Consider the following 17,484-nt stretch of genomic DNA (forward strand, 5'->3'; position numbering starts at 1 on the left):
AGAAAAGAATGCATTGACTATAAACAAACGGATAAAAGAGTGAATCAGAGATATTCCCAGAATTACACACTTCAACACATCCTTTCTTTACCAGTTTCCTTGTTCCAGGGACTCCACCAAGCATCACGAGATTCAACAAGCGGAAGAAGAAAACAAAATTCCATGCAGAGACCCCAACTTCCAAAATCTCAACCTTAATGTAAGCAGACCTCCTAACCTTAGTGGTTCTGGCACATGCATATTTACGTGGTGCTATTGTAACCATCTCTAGGCGGATTTGAACCTGGGACCTCTGGGGAGCCTTTACCCCCTGAGCTAAAAGCCAGCTGGCTCCCAGGCCATGCTGTACAGGTCTTTTGATCTTAACTGTTGCTGTGGTCTAGGTACCACTTACATTGCTCAGTAACCACACTAGGTGTGTGGGTTACTGTATAATATATAGGAACACTAGCTACTCAGAATTACTTAAGGCACAGATTAATAGCACTACTGAACACTCCCATGCCATCTCTACTTGGTCTTGAGGGTCTTTTACAAAGATGCCAGTGGTGATCATAGCTGGACTCAGGTTTCAGGGTGCTCACAATCCTGAGTCCAACATTCTAATCAGATCTATGACGCAGGCTGGAGGGCACAATGCCATGGTTTAGAGTCTGGATTTCCTGAAAGTGCCTGGCTTTGTAATAAACATCAAGAAGAGTTCCCTGATTCCCTCAACAGGGATAACTAACTCACTTAGAAGCAGACATAGACGCTCCTGGTCACATAAGCATGTGTAGTGTGATCACATATCAGGTATCTGACATATTACTGAAAGCACTGAATTGCTCCCTCGAATGCATGAAGGATCACATGCTGGCCACAAAGCAGGTATGCAACTCTCTAAGATGATAGGCAGTCCCAACAAATGCTTACCAAGCACATTCCCATATGCCTTTTAGACCCTCTGGTTTCACACAACTGATGCCAACCTGTAGGGGAAACATATGGAACCAGGAATCACTCAAGATGCCTGGAGCCCCCAAAGAAAGTGACCACAGGTCTTCTAAAGCTGCTGTCTTTGTGGGAGACCGCGGTGGGGGGTGGCTCCATGGAAGACTACTTTAAAGCCAGTTTCCACCTCCCACCTCTGATACAGAGGCAGCAAAGGGGAGCCGGATGTATGTGTATGTAACTATTAGGATAACTGACAAGTCCAGGCTTATCAATTAATCATGTAAATGAGTACACACTAACATCCCTAGTTTGAACCACGAACGCTTCAAACTCATCTTGTAGATGTCTGGTCTTCCATCATCCAAATGCAAATTGTTGGAAATACTGTGTCAAGGAAGCATACCATAAGTTCTTAGGAACAGATGCCTGTATTTATTTGTCCGGTCCAGTCAGACAACATAGTTCCAGTTGCGTATATAAGTAGGTTTTAAGGACAGCGAGCAAATGAGCTAAAAGATAAAGCAGCATCAAGCAAAGATTATAGTGTTAGCTTTGTTCTGGCCCTGATATGCTGATGAGACTGAACTGAAACTGGAGCCATTGTCAAGGTTACCAGCAATACCAGACTCATTTCCTGAGGTCTATTTCCAGACCTGGACCCAGACCACTTTCATCTAACAGCCTAGATTTTGAAAGAAAAGGATCAGTATCACTTGTCCTGTTTTGCAGGGTGATTGGGACTTTGCTCTCATCCAGGAACCTTTCACCTTAAATGCTCATTCCACCTGGAACAGGTTCAGTGTCTGGTGCCAGGAGCACAAAGACCCAAAAGACTCAGGGATTCCAGTTAGCCTAGACTTTTTCCAAGGTGTAAATTAATGTCTTTAACCGAGCATCACAGCATGCTAAGTATCAGTAGTTATTAGCATTTTGTTAACAGGATCCTCAGCCTCCTTGGAACAAATTCCCAGGTATCCAGGTTTCTCAGCAGTCAGAATGGCCAAACCAGCCATCAGATCAATTTTCCCTACTTGAGATCTGCCATTAGCATTAAACACCCTTACTACTCAACCCTCTGATTCAGGATCAGCATTCTCTCCATCAAAACCAATTTTCTAGTTGCCATTGCATCTCCTAGGCAAGTTTCTGACCTGGCAGACTTACCTGTGCAGCAACATTGCTGCATGTTCCATAATGACAAAGTGGTGCTATGAACTCCAGAATCTTCTCTCCCCAAAATGAAATCTCCTTTCCATACCTCACAGGAGATTTTTCTTCATTCTGTTCAACACAGCAGCGGCTGACCAAGAAGCTGTTGTATACGCAAGACATCAGAAGGGTACTGAAGAGTTACATCATGTATACAGATCAACAAGGAAATAATGCACTGTCTCTTTCCATCCAAAGTGTCAAGTCACTAGATGGATCAGATTATACTTTATCGAGGCCTACATGGTGTCAGGCATTTCTGCTCCAGAATAAATCAAAGCATACTCCATAAGACCCATGACAATCTTGTGAGCTAAATGAACATATTCTTTCACTGAATAAGCAGTGATTGGGAAACACCATTATAGTATCTTATAAAGTGGACTGTATGTCTTCTGCAGAGGACTCCTTCAGCCAAAAGATGCTGCAGGTGGTAGCCAAGTAACAGCCTTGGTTTTCAAGCAATCAGTATTGGGGGGGACGAGAGGTGTCTTTCTTATCTCATTCTTTTCTAATTTATCTGTATCCCACCCCACTCCTGTTTACCACTTGCTACTTCCCATGCATAGCAGAATTGTGGAAGATGCTGGGGCTGCAGAATGGAAAATTTCTTGCCTAATAATTTCCTTTCTATTAGTAGCATTTCCCACAATTCTACTTACCCTGGATAGCTTTACAGCTGAAGGTGAGCATTTTATATGAATTACTACTCTGTAGGCAGTCATCTACTATACATAGTTAATAAGTTGGTAAGTTATTGTTACTAATATTCTTCTATGAGTGTTACAGAGTTTTGGAATGATTATTTGGAAGCAAGCAGGAAAAAGGGACATGGCCAGCACACATTGAACCACATCTGGGAACTGCAGAGAAGAGGGAAACAGCCCCCGTGTAGCAGAATTGTGGGAGATGCTGCTAGCAGAAAGTAAATTATTTGGTAAGAAATTTTTCAATCCTCTGATGGCATCACACAATTATTAATATAAATAAAAATAAGCAATTGTACACAGTTCAGTTTTGCGCTATTCCATTGTAAAATGAGGGCCAGGAAGTCAAATCTCTTCCACTTAAGGAAGATGAAACTTATCTGGCAAGGATGAGCTGAAAATAATTTCAAACATGTATTTTTGGCAGGTAGCAATAAACTGTTTGTTGGACAAGGCAACCTAAGAGGAGAGTTCAGTAACGCTGTGATAAGGAGGTGAAGAATAACCATGAAAGTAAAGTTTAATGGATGACATACTCTACTACTGTAGCTGAAACACAAAACACAGTCTGGACTTTAGCTGCAGAATCAAAGCCTGTTACCTTGCAGATTTCTCACTAATGAAACTAATTACCAATTCCAACATATACATTGAAGATCATAAACCAATTTAGGACCTCAATTAACAACTGGTTTGGGAAAGGATTAGGAAAGAAGGAAGACTGAACTCTACAGACTTTGTGTATATCTGTGGACAGAGCATTTAACATGAGCTTCAGTTTACCAGTCTGTAAAATATCCACCTTTCATAACAGACATAGTGTGTGCCTTAATGGTTGTAAAGGCTCAACGAAAGCAATGGACACTGTACTGGTAAGTGCAAAATATAATTTTGCTATAGATGTAACCCTCTTATATAGTTTCATGGGCCTCTCTAAAAACTTCTTATCAGCAATCTTAAAATAAGAACATTACAATATAAACTTAAAGTTTTTTGTTAAGAAACCAAAACTGGACCAGAACTTAAATTGTGTAATATGTTATGAGTATTTTTATAAACCTTTTGTAGAAGAGAGAGCAGCCACCTGAAGTTACATAGAGATAACAAATTTAAGTGTGGAGTGCTACTTTGTGGCCAAGTTGTGCACTTCTTACAGTGAAAGAATGGAAATTCAGGGCTTTCTTCTCTCCTCCCTTTAGCTTGCCTATGACAGGGACATCCATTATACTGCAAGACCACAAGAGACAACAGCTTGGCACAGCCACAGAGTTTCATCTCATTTGCATAGAATTTTACATTCATTTTTAAATACATGGAATAGGCTCATACTGACCCCTTCTATGAGAGATGACTAGAAATGAGAATTTACCTGAATCCATTAGCAATTAAACCTGTGTCTAATAAGCTTGTTTGTCAACTTATAGTTACCGAGAAGGAGCAACCACCTTCAGGAGCAGTAACCATACTTTAGGTATCCCTGTTCTAGAAACATAAGCACAGCTATTAAAACTGAAATACCATCTACAATGACTGACAATATTAAGCTATTAACTCAAACACAAAAAAGGCATATGGTATTTTCCATTTCATATGCTCTCTCTTCTCGCCAACCTGAATGCTTCTAATGTTATCTAAAACAATGTGGAGGAAACAAGTACTTGTAACAGTATTAAATGTTGTAACATATAACTGATAAAGAGAAGATAATTCAATTATTACCACTCAATTATGTACAGATTTTCCATGATACTAAGACTGAACACTTCCCTTTGCCATCATAAAAGGTATGCCATTGAGGCTTATAATTAACAGACAAAACAGAACATAAAAATGAAAGTCACAAGGACTTTATAAATGAAATAACTGCTAACAGAGGCTAAAAGGAGAACCAACAGCACCATCTACAGGATACTGCAGCATTGTTACATACATAGATGTTCAGGACAAATATGATGATCTTTTAGGTTTTGTATTTTAGTTTGGTGAGTGTTTCTTCAGTTGGAATTTAAAAAACTACAATATCAACAGTAAAATCACATCTTAAAAAAGACTGACACAAAACCTGTATTATACTTTGGATGAATTATACTTACAGTAGTACTTCAGCACCAAAAAATGGGCAATAATGCTGATAGATATATACACAATTAAATGAAATGTCAAAAGTCTTAAAATGCTTAGTTATTTATAATGAAATCCATACAAAATGTTTAAAAACTTTTCTATATACATTTTTTAAAAAAGAAAAGTATTTTCTTCATTACCAGAACGTATTAAAACTATGTCTCCTGTCATCCCATCTGTACCCAAATCTCTTTCCGTGGCTTGTAATCATAAAAACCAAATATATTGCTTGAACATGTCAAGTGATAAGGCTGAGGATACCTCTGAAACACAACTAATCAATTTAAGCCTTTAAACTCCCAAAATGGTCATTTTAAAAACAGTGTAGGAGTAAAATATAAATTTTTAAAAGCTTCAGCCTTTATCTGAATACAACAGGCTAATATTATGAGATTATGAACCAAATATTCCCCAACTCTGAACATTTTTTAAGCCTGAAAACATTTATAGCATCCCACAGCATTAGAATGAAAACATCTGGCTGTTAACAGGAATTAGTTAAACAACTGGGCCTGGTTTTAAATCATTGCATTTAAATAAATAATCACAGGTTAATTAGACTAAATGGGTATTTCATGTACTTGTGGCACAAAAAGAAACATTTTGCACATTAAATTAGCATATTTCTTTCAATATATGAGAACAAAACCCACCAAACCATGTTACCTATTAGCAATTTTGCTTATTTCCAAACAGTCACCAACAAGTAATTTTAAAAATAAACTATATTTTAGGCTTATTAAAAATCTGAACATTAATTGAGCTCAAGTGCCAGACAAGACAGCTAGCCAATTCAGAAATACCTGGGGCTTTTTCTGCACTCTCAGAGACACCTTTTATCTCACATGCTATTAAAAATACAAATATTTACTAAATGTTCTCTTTGTGAGGGTGTTTCACTCAATAGCTACAAAAAGAAAGACACAGCAAAATAAAAGGTCCCTTTTTACTGAAAAGTTTCAGTATCTGGTCAAGAGCTTCATAGCAAGAACTTCTATTCAATCTTTCCAATTCACCGTAGATTTGCCTTTTTTTAAAAAAAGACATACATTCCACTGTCACAGGTTTACTATATCTTGGTAACTACATCTTTTTGGAAACAATTTTAAGATGTGTCTGCAATACTGTCTTGTTAAAACACACTGATGCTTCAAGAGCCCAATGAACAACTCTAATAGGCAAAGTGCTCTAATACATAATACAAGGGCATCTTGGATACTCAATTGCCAAGATAAATTTAAAGTGCACTCCAGGATCCCGATTCATTAGGATTGTTCAGCTGAACTTTGTGAGGGGCTTGGCTCAGTGCCTTCCTCAGTACTGCTGTCCACATCTTGTTCCATTGCTGTCTCTTCGTCATCAAGACGTTGACTAGTAAAGTTATTGAGCTCCAGGAGTCCACTGGGTTCCACTACCACATTGGAGCTGGAGTGACAAGGGATGGAGTATTGAGGGATAGTCTAAAGGAATGAAAAAAACTAAGTTTGAATATTCGGTTTTGAGTCAGGGGTCTGTATGTTTAAATGAAAGAGATACGCATGCCTATAAAACAGTTGCAAGAACCCCCCCCCCCCCCAAACACGTTCTTAAGTTAGTTTTCATCCTATTGTTACAATATTGCTAAATTAACTGTGGCATGAAAGGATCATTTTGAAGGAAGTATTAACTAAAGGATAAGTTGAAATAATTACAATTGAAGAGAGTTTTGTAGTTAAGGCAGTTGGCTAGGATTCAAAAGGTCTGGGTTCAACTGCCAGCACTGCTAGACTTCCTGTGTAACCTTTGACTTAATGTCTTTGCTACCTGGCCCCAATGTAAAATAAGGATAACACACACTATCACCTTTGACATATTGTATCTATTTAAACTAAGAATTTTGTGGTAAAAACTTCTCTGGCTGTTGTATGTGCAACACATTGCACCGTGGGTCCCTGAAATTGGTTGGATTAATAAAAAGGATTCCGAGTGGTAAAAGTACTGCAGTGACAAAGGAATAAACTACACGACTAAATTGTTTGTTTTTCATTTCTAGATCAGATGGAAAAATATAACTAATTTTAATGATTAAATTGATAATCAGGTATTTTGTTTTTCAAATGGCCCATACATCATAACCATAACTAAAAGCTATCGTGATTAACATATAAATAGCTAATATATACAGATGAAGTAGAGCAAAATAATTTCTCTCTTAACCCTCACTTCTCAAGAGATACAAGATCCTGAGTATTCCTAGAAAAACTACTTGGTTGCAAGGAAAATACAGTATTGCAAAATTTACAACTAAATCAAAGTTAAGAGTATTTGTTTCCATCACAATTACACATTTTTCACCATAACAAGTGTATAAAACAAACAATAAAGCCTCTACTTCCAACACTGCATAAACACACAATGGCACTCGGTCCACTTCTCTCCAAAGATTTGGTATCACAGAATCATAAGACTGGAAGGGACTCGAGAGGTCTATTCTAGTCTACTGCAGGACTAAGTATTATCTAGACATCCCTAATTGTTTTTCTAATCTGCTCTGAAAAAACTCCAGTGATGGAGATTCCACAGTCTCTTTAGGCAATTTATTCCAGTGCTTAACTACCTTGACCGTTAGGAAGTTTTTCCTAATGTCCAACTTAAATCTTGCCACTATTTAAGCCCATTGTTTCTGCTCTTCTCATTAGAACAATTATTTTCCCTCCTCCTTGTGACGACCTTTTATGTACTTATACTTATGTATAATCAGGGTGCTGTGAGATTTCAGATGACTAAGATTTTAATGCTTTGACAATCTGTACTATGGAATAAGTAATACATTATGAAGTATCAAAATAAAACTAAATTCAAATAAATGAACATTTTCACATTTGTTCACTCAGGTCCCAAGTCATCAAAGCACTTCATTATCTGCTTAATTTAAGGATATATATATAGTACTGTTGACTTCAGATCAATAAGATTTACTTATTAATAAAGTACTTAAATGTTTGATGAGTCAGGCCCTTATTTACTAAGGTCTCCCAGTCAGTTTGAATTAGTGAGATTCTACCATTTCTCCTTTCTACTTAAGTTTTTACACTAAAATCAGGTAAAGCTGTTAGTGTAAAAAGACATGGCATGAATCATACCCCCATGGCAAAAGCAAAAGTTTCATGTTCAAGCATTTCAGTTACAAGGTGATTTGGAATATCTGGCAAGTTTGGTTTTGTTTCTTTAATGGAAATGCAATGAAGAACACAGCAGGAATGCATGTTTGAGAGATTGTGTTTAACAAATTATTGCCAGTTTAATAAACACGTGCCAAACATTTACATTCTTAAATTACTTACTATTTTAGAATAGAAGAGAATCAAAATAAGAAAGAAAAAAAACCCTGAACTTTGTTCAGTTGCTATTAAGGCTTTAGACAAGTAAACCTGACCTTTATTTGTTGTGCTCGTCTCTTACCTGGATAATAATTTCAGATGAAATCTCTTCAGCTTTCTTTTGGGATATATTCTGAATGTGTATAAACTGGTTTGTTGACGGCACTCCTTGTGCATCCGTTTTCCTCTCTATTAAAGCAGGATCAGCAGCAGGAGGACTTGAACAGGACTCTTTACATTTCAGTTGCTGGGAGATGGAAGTTGCCGTCAATCCTATTGCAGTCACCTTCGGCACTTGGGTACAAACTGACGATTCTGCTTCACTAGCGAGTTTACTAGTGGACATGGCCTTGTTTGGGGGATCCACTATCATATGTTCTATGTTTGTGTCAATCTGAGCTTCCATCATAGACATTTTCAAAATGTCTGCTACTGCTGTCTTCACAGATGCCTGCATAGGAAATAGGCTTGTAACTGGCGACGCCAGTTTGGGCACAGAATTGCCACCTGCTACCTTTGAAACAGTAGGAGGCTGTCGCCCCTCAAAAGTTATCTTTGTAACTGTGGATCCTTGAGTTATAATTGGCTGCTGCACCTGAAAATCAAATTTTTGTTGTGCATGTTACAGCTATTTTTTATTTAAACCTAATCAATATTTATCTGGACAATACGGCACAAACAACATACTTGCTATTAGGAAGACAGTTGAAGCTCAGAATTTTAACAAAGGAATCAGCAGTGATATAACATTTAACTGAAGCCTAGGGAAGGTAGCTTTTGGACTGCTAGACAAGGTTTCTAGCAGAATATCACAATAGCCTCATTTTCCTTTGGGATTTACATCCTCATGTAATATATATTGAGCCCTTCTTATTATTTTATATATGCTTCAAAGGGCAGGGAAATAGTATGTTTTTGGCATTAAAATACATATCTAGTATTTTATTTTCCTCTGTCTTTACACCTTCCCCTTCCAAGGAATGTGCAATTGCTCTTGTAGGTAAAATTATTTATCTGAAGGGTAATGGTGATGTAAACTACAAAGGAAGATGTACAATGGAGATCCTTAGGAGACTGCAGCATATTCATTTTTATTTCCACAGAATTTTTTTTTAAAAGTTATGGGAATGGAAATCAATTATGTTATACCCAAAAATATAAAAGAAATTAGGGACAAATTCCATGCACTGTTGGTTGCAGAAATTCACAAAAAACTGTCCAACAAAATTGACTTGTGAGCTCTATGTTTTTTTCCCTATATAATAACATGTGCTTCTCTTTCCTAGTGTCAACCTTCTGATGGGGAAATTAATACCAGCATAATGAGTTCTCTCTTGCCAGGAGAAAACACGGCTACAGCAACTGGGTTGGTGTTTGGATTTTTCCTTGAACAGCGACGTTTTATTTTGCATGCTATCAATATTCTGTTACCTGGCTTGCTGGCTGTTTCTCTGAAGAGGCAGGTAGCTGCATTTGACTCTGGGGGGGTTGGGGCTGCACGTAGATTTTTTGTGCCGTTGGTGCCTGTTGCAGTTTGGGCAGCTGTTGCGTGGTTTTTACTGCAAGCACCTGTACTACAGTTTGCTGTGGCTGTGCCACTAAGGTAGGGAGTTGCCTTTCTTTGGCCATCATGTGGTGTGGGGTGTGCTGTGCATCTGGTTTGGTCTGTGCTTGCTCCTGCTGAAGTGGGGTTAGCTTTTGATGCCGGATAGAGAGTTGGGGCATTTGTGGGAGTTTGTGCTGGATCTGATCAGCTTGCAGGTGGATGGTCTGCTTTTGTTTAGTCTGGAAGCACTGCAGAGTTTTCACTTGTAGTTGAGTCTGTTCCAGCTGTGGCTGATTCAGTTTCTGCTGTTTCTGTGCCTGTGACTGCGTCAGGGCAGATCTGTAAAACAGGCCAGTCTGAGGATCTAAGGTATCCATCTCTTCCACTTCTCCTTCCTCAGTTCCAAGTTGTTCACTGTGTTTGGTAAATGCAGTGTGGCTGCTTAAAGCCTTAATACAAAAATTTACAAATGAAAAAGTAATGAGATACCATCTAATTTACTGTAGAATACACACATCTAGTGATATTACAGAATATTTAAATTGTACTGTTTTAAAAGCAGAATATATCATATGATTTCAGGTGTCCAACTTGTATTTAAAAACAGAAATACCCTAATATGCTGAGTTCCCAAAGCCATAGTAGCACTCAGTGGCTGTGGCACCCACTACCTGCCTTTTAGTTGCAGATAGTCTTCTCAATGGAGCTTACATTGCTCTTACATTTCAAATATTAAAATTCAGATCACCTCAAACTCCATGATGCCTGAATAGGAAATGGAACAGATTGGCTGGTACAACAGAGACCTTAGGTTGGTGAATTGACAGGTTCTTGTTAAAGCTAGGAACCATTACCTTAAGACATTTTGATTCTATTTCCTAACAGTTTGTCTCCTCTGATGTTTCTTGGTGACTTCTTCTACAATAGGGATGTTAGTGTGTAGTCGTTTACATGAGTAACTGATAAACTGGTCTTATCAGTTAATCCTAATGACTACATGCACACACCTCCCCTTACTTCCTCTGTATCAGAGGAAGCAAGGGTGGTGGGGTGGGAACCACCGCCCATGGGGAGCTGCCTGCTTCTCCCCCCCACAATGCCTCCCACACAAAGGCAGCAGCATGAGTGGGCAGTTCTCAGGGAAACCGGCTTAAAAGATGGCTCTCGGGGAAGCCGGCTTAAAAGATAGCTCCACACAAGCACCAGCTCCCACGTAGCTGTCTGCGCCTGCCTCGCCACGCTACTGCCTCTGACAGAGAAGCAGCATGTGTGGAAGGTGCGGGGGCAGGCAGGGGATGGTATACACAAGAAGGAACAGGAACTCACAGTGGACCAAATTCTATCCCCATACTTGGGTTTCCACTGACACCAACCAATATGACATGCATTCAAATCAAAACCTGGTCCTATATAACTTGTATAACCTACTTATGCTTATAGACTGTTTGGAAAATAAAAGGGTACAACCTGTTGCATGATATGAGTAATTGCTCCTGTGGAAGATGCAGGGATAGATTTCACCACAACAGAAGTCTGTGTTGCTGTCTGCGACTGAGCCACATGCTGCAGCAGAGTCCTCTGGGGTTGGGATGACTGCTGGTGGGGCTGTGACCGATGACTGACTGAAAGTAAAGAAGTCAATGGTACTTCACCAGAACTAACTGTAATAGCTTATGCTACTTGATTTGTTTTATCTTCACGTGAAAGCAAATATGGATGAAATAAAAATCTGAGTATGCAATGAGTCCTTTACTGTATGCTAGCTTCATTCTTAAAGTGTATTTCTACTCTGAGAAGCATCTTAAAATTGGCTATGAAGTATAGTGTATGTCTCAGAGATTTCTGAGCAAGTGTGTGCTCAGTTTAAAAATGTCCCTTGCCCCGCAAAACGAGTCTTATGAACTGAATTTGTGCTCAGGTTTTCAAGCTGAATTCTTTCATGCATCACTAGTATGGACCAAATTATGTTGTTACATTTTTACGACTCCACTGAGGCCATGCAGTTGCACAGGCATAACTGAAAATGTCAAAACGTGATTACAGAAAGTTACTGATCGTATGTGAGAAGAGAACTTTGGGGCTCTCAAATCCTACATTAAACGTACAGGGCTAGCAATTACAAAATATTTACATGTAAAGAAAGTTGAGAAAATTTACTCAGAAGTCAATGAGGAGACAAAAATGGACTCATCATGCCTGTTTTTAAAGTTGCTTATCAAACTAGACCTACATCAACTTTGAAGCTATAACTTTAGCTCCATGACTAACCAGATGGGTATGTAGAGTGAAATAGCCCTAAATTGAAATAATGATTTATTCTATTATCTAGCAAAGCAGCCAACAGCATCAACAGAAAACCCAAATTAGCTTTTAACAATTCATACCATTATGTAAATATTTGCTTTAATTAACTTATTCCTAAATGCATCATGTACTGGAAAATATAGTATGGTATGAGATGATTACATCCAGATGTAACTGACAGTGACTAGAAGTCCATCTTCACTAGTAATTAGAAGGAATGCCAAAGTTTGGATGAATATGGAAACTTAAGCTCCCATTCCTAGAAGGGGTTGGATAAAATCAGCGGTGCCTTGCATGCTATACCAGTAATTACTGGATATCCCCAACAGTTTCTACAAAATTTAAAACAATTTAAAAGTTAAATTTCTAACCTATATGGTTGTGTAGAAATTCTTCCGAATGTGAACCAATACACAGTTGTCTTCCTGAGTCTGCAGACAGACAAAAAATGATAATACTAAGAGGTGTGAATTGCCCCACTCAACTCAATGGGTGCTAATGTTGAAGCCCAACAGCCATGTAGATTTATTTAAAATATGCCTAAGCCTTTGCTCTAGGTGCACATATAAAAAAATCACAACATTTAAATGTTGATATAGTACATTATTTCACTTCTTATCATTTTAACAGAAAATCCAGTTATTATGGGATTACTGGCATAACTGTTTCATATACACATTCAATGACTACTCCTTAAACTCAGGTGGGAAGAAACACGAAGTAACTATGCTTTTAAGCTGTTACAAAGGCTGCTGCTTTCCAACTCATGGATGATTGCTTAATTGGTGGGAAAAGCAAATGACCCTATCCTGTAATCCTGTAAATCACTTTGAACTTTATAAAAAAAAAAAAAAAAGAGTTTTCCATTACTTATTATTGTAAATGCAGGGAAGCTTTCACTGTTGTCAGTTATCATGGTTGCATGGAAAAAGAAAATTCAAACTATAGAAATGTCAAACAGGCATTTTTAGAAGAAGTGATTTAAAAATGTGTGTGTAGCTTACCTTGACTTTTCCCCTCTTCCCAAAAAACGAGTGGTCCTGTAGCACCTTAGGGTACATCTACACATCAACATTATTTCAAAATAACTAGCATTATTTTGAAATAACTTAGTCCATGTCTACACAGCAGGCAGTTATTCTGAAATCATGTTGAAATACTGTCATGCTGAAGGACTTCTTACTCCAACTCCTGTAACTCTCATTGTACGAGGAGTAAGGGAAGTTGGAGGAAGAGTGCTCTATCTTGAAATAAGTGCTGTGTAGATGCTACCAGTTTAGAAATAAGCTATTTTGAAATAAGCTACGCAATTGACCCTTAGAGACTAACAAATATACATATATATAGTATCATGAGCTTTCATGGGCACAACGCACTTCTTCAGATGAATGGAGTAAGGGGTCCATGGTGCAAATAAATATAGAGAGGGGATGGGGAGGGAAAATTAGAGTGTCCATTCTGAATGAGGTTAATGGAGTGGGCTGTAAGTGCCTGGTACTTAGCTTTTGATGTCATTAGGGTATGGAATTTAGCAGCCCATTCAATTCAGGTCTTTGTTCAAACCTTGATTACAGGTGTCAAATTTGTAAATGAAACCAAGTTCCACAGCTTCTCTCTCCAGCTGTTTTTTTGAAATTGCTTTGTAATAATAGTCATTTTTAGATCCATTAGTGAGTGCCCTGGCAAGTAAAAATCCTCCCCAATAGGTTTCTGTGTGTTACCATTTCAAATATCTGATTTGTGTGCATTAATCCTTTATTGCAGAAACTGTCCAGTTTGGCCAATACACATGGCAGAGGGGCATTGCTGGCACTTGATGGCATAGATCACATTAGTGATGTGCAGTTATATGAGCTCTGATGTGGTATCTTATGTAGTTAGGTCCTGTGATGATGTCACTTGTACAGATGTGTGGACAGAGTTGGCACCAGAGTTGATTGCAGGGGTGGGTTCCTGGGTGCCTATGATAGAGGTCTGCTGCGTGGTTGCTGGAAAGAATTTGTTTCCGGTTAGGGCAGGGGTGTCCAAACTTTTTTCAAAGAGGGCCAGATTTTATGAAGTGAACATGCGTGAGGGCTGACCATTTTGCCTGACATTCTTTGAACCATTAAAATTAAACGCAAATTAACTATTTTATGCAAAGTTTATTGCAAACAGCATACTTTTCATTTCGTCACATGGATGACAAATCTAAACAGGTGTTCAATCACTCTGCCTTTCATATCTGAAGGCCAGATGAAAAAAAAATCCAGAAAGCTGAAATATATGTCAGGAATATTGTAAAGTACATTACATATTATTGGTAATAAAGGTTGTCTGTCAACTTTTAAGTTCAAAAAATATGAACAGGAACATAACACCAAGTATACATGTTGTGTCCAAATATATTTATAACTGATTTAGACCAACTGACATTAACTGAGATTTTACAATGTATTCATCTCAATACATATGGCATCGTTGGGGGCCATAAAAGATAGATATTGCCAAATTACCTGTGGGGCCGTATTAAACCGGAACACGGGCCGCAATTGGCCCGCGGGCCGGACTTTGGACATGCCTGGGTTAGGGTGTTGTTTGTAGGCAAGGATTGGCCTGTCCCCCAAGGCCTGCGAGAGTGAGAGGTCATTTTTCAGAATAGGTTGTAGATTGTTAATGATGCGCTGGAGGGGTTTAAGTTGGGGGCTGTAGGTGATGACCAGTGGTGTTCTGTTGTTTTCTTTGTTGGGCTTATCTTGAAGAAGCTGATGCCTGGGTACTTGTCTGGCTCCATCAACATGTTTTTTCACTTTCCCGGGTGGATATTTATGTTTTTACTTTAAGTTCTGAAGTGGGTTGTGCCCACAAAAGCTCATGATAATATATTATTTGTTAATCTGTAAGGTGCAACAGGACCACTATTTTTTTTAAGTTACAGACTAACAAGGCTACCCCTCTGAGACTTATGACTTTTCCATTAGATCTTGAAAAAATCTAAAATGGGATACGTGAATAGAAGGTACAATGCACAATGTATGGTAAGGTCAGGGAATATGGCTGACCTTCAAATAAATGGTGATCAATTTAATAATTTTATAATGTATACTTACTTGTTATTAAATACTTATTATACGTCTTGTTACTCAAATAACATTTTAATATTAAGTCAATGTTTTCCCACCAGAAATCCATTGGAGTTAGATTCTCATATGCAGAATTGAAGCCAGATACAGTAAGCAGTGTGTGAGTGCGTGTGATTATATAAAGTTTCACTCAACTTAAAAGTGATATAAGGAAACAACAAAAAAGGATGGAAAAGAAGGGAGTGGAAAATGAAAACTAGAAATACTAGGTTAGATTTTCTCACTAAATTATAATAAAAAATGCCTACCTGGATAAAAGAAAGCTACTTGCTCATTACTGATAAGTAAATTGAATTCTACAAAGTTGGGTGAACTAATTTGGCAAGAAGTCTTTTACCTTTCCTAACAGACTCATCATACCCTGCACTTTACTTTCTACTTTTCCTTCCAAGGAGTTTTCCCCAAAGACATCAACAGGAGCACTTTGCCCTTTCATCACCAGATCAGAGTATGTTTAAAATGATCTGCCTTGAAACAAAGACTTCGTTTCATTTTACACCAGAAACTGATAGATCAGAGAATGAGCATCTACCAGGGAAAAGAAGAAGCGGCCCCTGCTCCTTAATGTGTCTTCAAAGTTTGGGGGGGGGGGGAGGGGGGGAACAGCATGAATTTCCTCTATAGCAGGCGTCTCAAACTGCTGGCCCACAGGCCATGCCTAGCTTGAGCAATTGCCGAATATGGCCCAGGAGTATCGGTTAGTTGGGGGGAAGGAGGAGGGTGTAAGAACCATGCCCCAAGAGCTGTCCCTTCTCAACACTACCCTGCTGCCCTCTTGACAGCACACCAATGGACACCGCCTCAGGGATCACTGAGGGGGCAGGAAATGGTGCTGGGTGATAGCCAGCCCTTAGGGTTCAGGGTGCCATGTGGGGCAGTGGCAGAAAGTGGGGTGGTTGCAGGGCAGAGCAGGAGTTGGAGAACAACACACCCCCGGCCTGTCAGTACTGCCAGGCCAGATTGCACAAACGCTCCGGAGAGGGATGGCCCATGGGCTAGGAGTTTGAGACCCCCCCACTATAGAAATATGAGAAAAGGAAGTCAGAAAATACTGACCTCATTCCTCTCCATGGAACATCAACAAAAAGGCTTTCCACTGAAAACCAACCATCCTAATTCCAGTATTCACAATATATTTTTGTAGCCACTTACCAGTTGTGATATATTCAGCAACTAATTCTGACTCTACCACAGCAATGGAAGGGCTTTCTGGAGAATGCCTTTTCTCCTGGGTCATCTGAATAGGAACTGCCATTTGGCTCAGGTCAATGGTGGGTTGCCTTGGTTTTGATTCTAACTTCTCCTTCACTGTTTAAACACATCGGGGGGGGGGGGGGGGGGACGACACAAATGCAAGTTTTAATAAAACAGACTCCAAGTAAAGTTAAATATACAGAAAGATTAAAAAAATCAATTCAGAAACTGTCCCAAGAAAGTGGAACAAACAAGATATACTGCACTTCCAAACTGATATTTTCCAGAGCAAAAATTCAGTTTTCATCTTCAAAAGTGTAAAAAATAGTTATTTTTATAAACAATATAATTGACTAACATGATTCAAAATGATCCCAAACACTCACACACCTGTTGTCTGCTGCAGTTCCAGCAGTGCTTTTATTGTAGAAGTAGCTGATTGTGATTCATTGGATACATCTTGATAAATTATTGTAGGGCTGGTGTCCACAGCAATTTCATGTTCTGACCAATCCTGACTTCTAGATGCAATCACATGAACAACTGGCTGGGAATCTGTTATATAAAAGAACAAATCAAATCAAAACTGAAGTTTTTCTGACTGTTTACCTCAATCTTAATTTTGTTTGAAAATGTCAACTGTTCATATATTCAAGTTACTCAGTATTCACATACTAAACAAAAGAAGCCTTAATTCCTTTAAATATGATCACATTAAGTTCCTTGAAAACACGGCCTGTTCAAAAACCACTATCAATGTGGAAGAAGAAGTTACTCACTTTGTGCAGTACCTGGAGTTCTTGTAGATGCATTCCCCATATGTGTGCTTCATTTCAGGAACCCCATGCACCTATGCCTTTGGAGATTTTTGGAGCAGTGCTTGTTTGGCCTGTGTATGTACCCAACACATTCTAGTGCCCTATGCTGAGGCTATGTGGTAAATCACTTTCAATTCCTTTTCCACTATCAAGTCCTGCAAAAGA

The 17,484-nt window shown here is 38.7% G+C and overlaps 1 protein-coding gene across 4 annotated transcripts in view; it reads right to left on the reverse strand.

The window, feature by feature from the left end:
- Positions 1-3,354: 3,354 nt before the first annotated feature.
- The window catches only part of EMSY (EMSY transcriptional repressor, BRCA2 interacting), a 60,418-nt gene continuing 46,288 nt past the window's right edge, over positions 3,355-17,484 (reverse strand). For 2 of the 4 annotated variants that reach the window (XM_006133585.4, XM_006133583.4), the window contains 7 exons: positions 16,892-17,056; positions 16,460-16,615; positions 12,557-12,616; positions 11,349-11,503; positions 9,767-10,330; positions 8,418-8,930; positions 3,355-6,436 (listed from right to left, as the gene is read on the reverse strand). In XM_006133585.4, the coding sequence (XP_006133647.2) occupies positions 6,242-6,436; positions 8,418-8,930; positions 9,767-10,330; positions 11,349-11,503; positions 12,557-12,616; positions 16,460-16,615; positions 16,892-17,056 (1,808 nt within the window). In that variant the 3' untranslated portion in view covers positions 3,355-6,241. The remainder of the gene's footprint in view (positions 6,437-8,417; positions 8,931-9,766; positions 10,331-11,348; positions 11,504-12,556; positions 12,617-16,459; positions 16,616-16,891; positions 17,057-17,484) is intronic. The other 2 variants (XM_006133587.4, XM_006133584.4) reach the window with 1 other exon arrangement.

This window comes from Pelodiscus sinensis, chromosome 1, assembly GCF_049634645.1.
Source record: "Pelodiscus sinensis isolate JC-2024 chromosome 1, ASM4963464v1, whole genome shotgun sequence".
NCBI classification, from domain to species: Eukaryota; Metazoa; Chordata; order Testudines; family Trionychidae; genus Pelodiscus; species Pelodiscus sinensis.